We start from the raw sequence: 7,447 nt of genomic DNA on the forward strand, positions 1-7,447 counted from the left end.
TTAGGATTCACAGTTCAGATTCCCCGCTGCGGCCGGGGGCTGGGCTCAGCACTTTCACCTACCTCCTCTTCAGGTCACATCTGTTATCCAGCCCCTGGCTCCGGGCACCCTGCCTGGCCTACCCTACAGCTGGAAATGTGCGCTGCGGAGAGCCTGGTTACCATGGGGAGGAGGCAGGACAGCCCGGGAAGGAGAACTTGCGGCGGCTGCCATTTACCCGGCACTGCAGCGCTTTTGAGTTCTGACAGCCCGGTGACAGGATACTGCTATTATCATTTCCATTTTAGAGATGAAGGCATATGAGGCCCAGGTCCCCCGTTTAGAAAGTGGCGGAGCTAGTGGTATTTGAACCCTGGTCTGGCTGATTCCAAAAGCCCACGTGCTTAAACCCTGGGCTACATACACAAGGTCGGGAGTTGTGACTCCCCAGGTCTCTGAGTCTGACCTTCTCTTCCTGCATCTGTGTGTCCTTCCTTGGCACTTCAATTCCGCAAATGTTAGCTGAGATATGCAGGCTCGCAGGGGACACAGAGATGAATAATGCATAGTTGCTGTCCTGTCCTCAGTGTCTACCAACACCAGCCCTGACTGGTCCTGCGGGGGGTCCCACCTCATCTCGTGTCTGACATTCCTCTTGCCCCATGTCTGCTGGCTTTGTTGTCTTGCCCCTTGTCTGAAGTTCCTCTGGCAGTGCCTTTGTTCTTGGTCCACCTGTTTCTGACTCCTTTGGCCCTGCAAGTTGAAGGCCAGCCTGTGACAATGGCATGTAGTGACATTTTGCCAACTGCAGCTCCCTGTCACCGCCTTCCCCATACCTCCAATTCTCCTGAGCTCCTGAGTCTTACCTTCCTCTAGGACAATCTGGACTCCCAAACTGGATGAAAGAAGGAGTCTAGGGGGCACTCTCTATTGCCTTTCTGGGGAAGGGGCTGTAGCAATGGTAGGGAGCAAGGCTCTAACAGTACACCTATTGATTTGGCATGACATTGTGGGGCTGCCATGGCCAGCTGGAGAGGCCCCCATTTGCAGACAAGATGGGCTTTGGGTTCAAAGATGTATTCTTTGAACGGGAAGCATTATATGGTCAGATATTAATGAAAGCAGTAGTTAAAGCCATCAGAAGCCCTTTGCAGCTCCAAAGCCTGAATCTGAAGTCATCATGAATAGATGAGGCTCTGGCATCTCGCCCTAGCTAGTTCCACACGTGAGGTGAGAGACTTTAGCATTGGGGTGGGGGGGTGGGTGGGGGGGTGGGAGAGGTACAGGTTGCACCTTCTTTTGCCCTCCTCCTACACACACCCCTTTACCCATTAGGCTCTGCCCCAGGGCATTTGGGGAGGGAGTTGGGTGGCATAATCTAGGATGGCCATTGGGATTAGGGGAGCCCCAAGCAGGTTGGGGTACCCCAAGTAGGGGAGCTGGAAAGGCATGAGGAAGGGGAAGATTAAGTGAGGAGGTGAAGAGGGAGAGGTTAGTAGTAGGTTTCAGCTGGATGAGTGAGGGGAGAATAGAAATAAAGTGAGGTTCTCCAAACATGCCCCTTTCTTCCTGGTTGCTTCAGCTGTTCACACCCAGGAGGTGGTGGGTGCTATTAGCTTCCAAGGTGTTGGACATCTCTGTAACCCAAGCACGACAGGGTTTCCCTGTCATTTGGTGGCTAATCTTGCTCTCAAAGCCTCTCAAAATTGTGTTGGGTCGGGGGTTCCCCAGACAAACGCAAACTGAGAATCTTCCTGTGGGCGGCTGCTGCCACCTAGTGGCTAATCTCCAAGTCTGCTTTCGCTACTGCAGGCTAAAAGCGGGCTACCCAGTCCTTTGCTATTAAACACGGGATTCTGTATCACCACTGGCTGGGCAGGGTGGCTGCAAAGCCCCGGAAGAAAACAGACTTGAAAGAGGAGACCTAGGTTCTAGAAGAGCCTGTATGATCCCTTTCTGGGCTCATCTCATTCCAACCACTTTTGTTTTAGTATCAGCCAAGGCGACCTGGCTAGTCCCTAGGAAATGTAGGTGAGTCTAGAGATAAAGGTGTGGGGCCTAAGGGTTTGGAGAGCAAGTAGAATAGGATCCAGACAGACAGTTTTGATCCTGCTCCGACTTGCTGTGTGTCCTTAACTTCTCTGAGTCTCAGTTTCCATTCACCATCTACAGACAGGGCTATTGGGGAGATGAAAGGGCTGTTGGGAAGATGAACTGTGCACATGGATATGAAAGCATTTTGAAAACTGGCAGAGGCAAGATGAGGGGTTACTGAGTCATGATAATAATATTGACCACAACCTGGAGCCAGGCCCCTGGGGCTCAGAGAAAGGGGAGAGCGAAGTGAACTTTGGGTGTAGATGGGCACTGCCCTGTCTGACTGAAGAAGTTTTGAGGCTGGCCTAACTAACTTTTAGGGATACCTCAGGGGAGGTGTGGATTGCTAAAGAGTGGTTCAGCCCAGTCCTCAGAAGGGGAGACTGAGGCTTAGTGAGGTTTATGGCCTGTCCTAAGTCACTGTGCTGCAGATCCAGGAACAAGAGGCCCATTGACCTGGAGCCATTATGGCTCTGGCTTTCCCCTCCCCTGAATGGGAGCAGCTTGGAGCTGGAACCCAGAGACCTTGGAAGCAGGAAGCCCCCCTCATTGTAATACAGTGGAGCCTAAGGCCCCAGGCCCCCATTATCCCTCCTCCTGGGTTGGCCCCTCTCCCCTCCCCCCTGCAAGTCCTCCCACATTCCTCCAGGCAACAGGAAACCCCAGCTGCAGCCCAGACTTCAAACAGCTCCTCCCTCTGGGCAGGGGGTGTGGGAGGAGAGGCCAGAGGTCAGAGGGTAAAGGTCAGCTTTGTTCCTGCCGGAGGTGGTGAGGGACCCAGGGAAGACTGAGGGGGAGGGGAGAGCTCTTGACAGCCACACCACGTGCATGAATTCCTGTGTCCAGCAGGGTTTGCATGGCTCCTGCTTTCTAGATGCCTGTGTGGAGAATAAATTTCTGCGTCCTCAGTTTCTGCTCACGGACTTGAGTTATGTGTCTGAGTGGATGCCAGGGCATGTTTGTCTGTCAGTACTCAGCCTGGGATCCCCTGACACGTCATCACATGTACTGATATATCTGGTTTCCAGGTCTGGTCAAAACTGTCCTTTTGTGAGTGTGGCCTGGTGTGAGTCTTTGTGTACAAGAGAAGTGTCCCTCTTCACCTCTTCCTCTCACATCCTTTCTCCACGGTGGTCACCAGAGGGTTCCTTCTGAAAGTGAATTTGACCTTTTTCAAAACTCCTCTGCTCAAAGCCCTTCAGTGAGTGACTTCTCATGGTCCAATGGTTAGAGTCGCAGCGCCCCCCATGCTTGACAAATAAGGCCCACACTCACCTCGCCAACTTTACCTTTAAAAACCCAAACCCACTCATAGCAGCCACGTGGGGTTTCTGAGGCCGTAAATCTCCACGGAGGCAGACTGCCATATTTTTCTCCCACAGAGCTGCTGGTGGTTTTGAACTGTCGACCTTTCCGTTAGCAGTCAATCACTTTAACCTCTGTGCCACCAGAGCTCCTTAGCTACTACCACCCCCCATCAGATTTCACAGTCCAGGCACACCTAACTAATTTTAACTCCCTGCACAGACCTATTTCCTGTCTCTGAGCTTTGCTCGCTTAATGCTGCCATTCTAATCCCATATCCCACTTCTTTACCAGGAAAACTTACTCTTTAAAAAAAAAAAAAAAAAAACCTCAGGCAAGGCATCACGTGCTCTGAGAAGTCTTCCCGACTTCCACGTGCCCAACTGAGTTAGGACTCTCCCCTGTTCTCCCACACGCCCTGTAAGGTCATTTTCTGCTGGTGTCTGCCCCCTTGCTTCCTAATGCCGTTAGGCTATGCACTCTGAGGACAGGAATTGTGCTAGATCTCTCTTCCTGTAGTGGGAGAGTTCTGGTGGGACCTGGCTTTCCCATCCTTAGTTTCCTGCAGTTTTGGATGTAGTACCCAGTGTGGCCATTAGAGAGAGCATGGACATCACTGCAGGACGGTCCAGGCTAGGGGTGGGTAGGGTGAGGGAGCACTTGGATCCTGTACCTGGGAGGGAACAACTGGAGTGCATAGAGGGTCCACCCAGCTCAGCCATGGAGCAGTGGGATCCAGGATAGACTCTCCCCCAATGCGTCCCACCCCCAGATATCTTCTGACTTTCTCCCACAACTTGGGAGCCATTCTCCTTGGTTCCCCCTCCATACCTCTTGCCTCCTGCCCCTTTTCTTCTTTCTGACTCTCCAACCTTCTTCTCCCAGGCTTCATCTGCACTTGCTTGAATGAGCTACACTCTCCCATATCTCTGGGCCTTTGCACATGCTGTTCCCTCAGGGGCAGATGTCCTTACCAGCTGGCTGCTTCATCAGAAAGACCCTTCTGTCACATCCTCTGAGATGCTTCCCTTGGCCCCTAGACTGACGTTGCCCCTAGGGGTTGTAATGGTTTGCTGTTCTGCCTCCTGGGCAGGACTGGCCTAAAGAAGACAACAATAATCGTGTATGGAATTAATCAATGATTTAGTTCTTTTACAGGTACAATCTTCAGCAGGCACCTGGCTACCCTAGGCCTGTATCTGCCCGTGCCCTCCCTGAGCCTGACTCAGTCAGTATTAAGCTTTGCCATGCTGCTCCATCAGACAGGGAATGTGATGGTGGGATGCTTGTGTTTTCGAAGTCAGACAGACCTGGGTTCAAACCCTGACTCTGTCATCCAGCTGTATGACCTTGGGCATGTGTTGTAGCCTCTCAGAGCCTTCCTTTCCTTTTCTGTAACACGGAATCATCAGTCTTCTGCACTGCCTCGTGGTGAGAATCACATTAGATGATGCATGTGAAACACCCAGTGTTAAACAATTAAACGGCCTCCTCCTCCACCATGAACTTGGAAATAAAATTGCCCTCTGAGTCTGAAGCCAGTAAAATACACGCATCACAGAGGAGAAGAGCCAGGTGGGGGAGTGAATGAGGCAAGAGACGGTTTTGTAAAGGAGCGACTGAAGAGTTTTGTGAACGGTGCAAACCGCAATCAAGGTGACCCGCCTGTAATCTCAGGGAGGCAGGGCGAGGATGTGATTGAAATTGAGAAAGCAGAGCCTAATCAATTGCATTGTGCTGTATCTGAAGGGACCAGAAGGATGCACAAAAAAAGAAGGTGCAAGGGAGAATTCATCCAGCTGCACCCAAGGGAGAGAAGGGGAACCAGTAGACCCAGGGAATCCAGGCCCCGGAGGCACTGACCTCTACTGAGGAGCAGCGAGAGGCAGGTGAACTCCGGATGGCTCACTGCCCTGCTGGGCTTTCATTTAAACCTAATGGGCGTGCTGGTATCTGTAGAGCAGGCAAGAATATTCTGGCCCCAGCAAAAGGGCACAGAGACTAAGAACACCGGTTTTGGAGTCAGACAGACCTGATTCAGGCTCTACCACTGAATTCTTGTAACCTTGGAAAAGCTAATTTACTTCTCCATGACTCAGTTTCCTTATCAGTAAAATGGGGATGCAATGGCCTCTCCATAGGGTTCTGTGAAGATTAAATGGCAACGTGCATGCACTTTAGTGGGGTGCCTGGCACAGAGTAAACAACTGAGTGTTTTATTGCCATTTTACAGATGAGCAAATTGAGGCTTAAAGAGATTAATAACTTGCACGAAATCACACAGCTAGGGAGTGGTGGAAGCAGAATGTACACCAGGCAGTACTCTTGTGGTCTGATCCACTTACTGCATGGTAGGTGAATACACTGGCCTCTGGCTTACACATCAGGCGCTTATGAGTTTGGTCAACCAGAAACTGTGCACTTCTGGAATTTGAGTCTTGACCCCTGAGAGCCTGAGTCTGCAGACCCGAGGTTCCCACCTTCATGACAGGCTCTCTCAACAGCCACTTGGCTTCTCTCCATCTGGCCACGGGGAACTCTCAATCTGCATCAGCCACCTTGTCCCCCCTTTCCTTGAAGCCACTCCACTTGAGGGGATTTCCAGGGAACCTTTCGACAGGAGTATCCCCTCCTGTGCAGAGACGATCTCCTCCCAAAGCTTAGAGGCAGGGAAGCCTGATGAGAACATGGACCTTGGGGTGAGACCTGGATTCAAATTCCAGCTCTGCTACATACAACTGTGTGACCTTGGTACGTCATATCACCCCTGAGCTTCCATTTCCTCACTTGTAAATGGGAGCCCTGGTGGTGCATCGGTTAAAGCGCTTGGCTAGTAAACAAAGTGTTGGCGGCTCAGACCTACCAGCCACTTGGCAGGAGAAAGATGTGGCAGTCTGCTTCCGTAAGACTTACAGCCTTGGAAACCCTATGGGGCAGTTCTACTCTGTCCTGTAGGGTAGATATGAGTTGGAATTGATGGCAGTGGGTTTGGTTTTTTTTATTTATTTGTTTAAATGGGGACTAATCTTTTTTTTTTAATCATAGAGCTGGGTTTAAGACTGGATTAAATGAAAAGATGGAGGTAAACACATCTGGCATTCAGCAGACATTTAAGAAATAAGTTGTTGTTATTACTATTGTTTCTCCCCAGCCTCACTGTGAACTCCTCCAGGGCAAGGACAGGTCTTGTTTATGTTTGTGTTCCCAGGGGTCCTGCCTAGTAAATGGCCCACCACACAGTCGATAACCCAAAAAAAACCTTTGCCGTCAAGTCGATTATGACTCATAGCAACTGTATAGGACAGAGTAGAACCGCTCCATAGTGTTTCCAAGGAGTGCCTGGTGGATTCAAACCGACAACCTTTTGGTTAGCAGCTGTAGCTCTTAACCACGATGCTACATGGCTTTCACAGAGTCCATACAAAACCAAAAAACCAAACCCACTGCAGTCAACTCTATTCTGACTCACAGAGTTGATACATAGTAATTATTTGCCAATTGCTGGATCCCAGCTCCCAGGCTCCATCACACATCTATTCTCTGAGTGAGCCAGGCAGTCAATACACATTCCTGAGAACCTATGGGTAAAGTGGGAACCCTTATTCCCAGTTCCTCTTGTTTCCCTGGGGAGGAACGTCAGCTACCAGAGTTCCTCACAGGGGGCACCATGGGACAGGACAATTCTTCATGGCACAGGCACATTACAGGTGTCTAGCATTCCTGGTCCCTGCCCATGAAAAGCCAGTAGTAGCCCCCCAGTGGTTGTGACAAACAAAACTGCCCCTAATCTTCTCCAAAAGTCCCCTCAGAGACACAGCTGCCCTAAGTGAGATCCACTGTGCTAGACTAAATCTCAGGCCTTCTCTTTCCCTCACTCTGCTCTCTTCTGGGGAATTGGCCAGCTGCAGAGGCTCCGCTGTGGTCTTCTCTCCTGCAGTTGTTGGGGGAGGCCTATGGTTGTCCTGTTGTGCCAGCGATGGGTGGAATATCTGCTTCAATCAGGTGAAGAATTAGCAAACCCTTTGCAAATCAAACATCACATCAGTAGTGAAAGAGATGTTTTAAT

General features: G+C 50.7%; 1 protein-coding gene across 1 annotated transcript in view; it reads right to left on the reverse strand.

Annotated features, from left to right (window-relative positions):
• The window catches only part of LOC126071285 (uncharacterized), a 53,174-nt gene extending 52,531 nt beyond the window's left edge, over positions 1–643 (reverse strand). Inside the window, exon 1 of the mRNA XM_049875520.1 lies at positions 611–643. Coding sequence (XP_049731477.1) covers positions 611–643 — 33 coding nt within the window. The remainder of the gene's footprint in view (positions 1–610) is intronic.
• Positions 644–7,447: the final 6,804 nt, after the last annotated feature.

Source organism: Elephas maximus, chromosome 3 (genome assembly GCF_024166365.1).
Source record: "Elephas maximus indicus isolate mEleMax1 chromosome 3, mEleMax1 primary haplotype, whole genome shotgun sequence".
In the NCBI taxonomy this organism is placed as follows: domain Eukaryota; kingdom Metazoa; phylum Chordata; class Mammalia; order Proboscidea; family Elephantidae; genus Elephas; species Elephas maximus.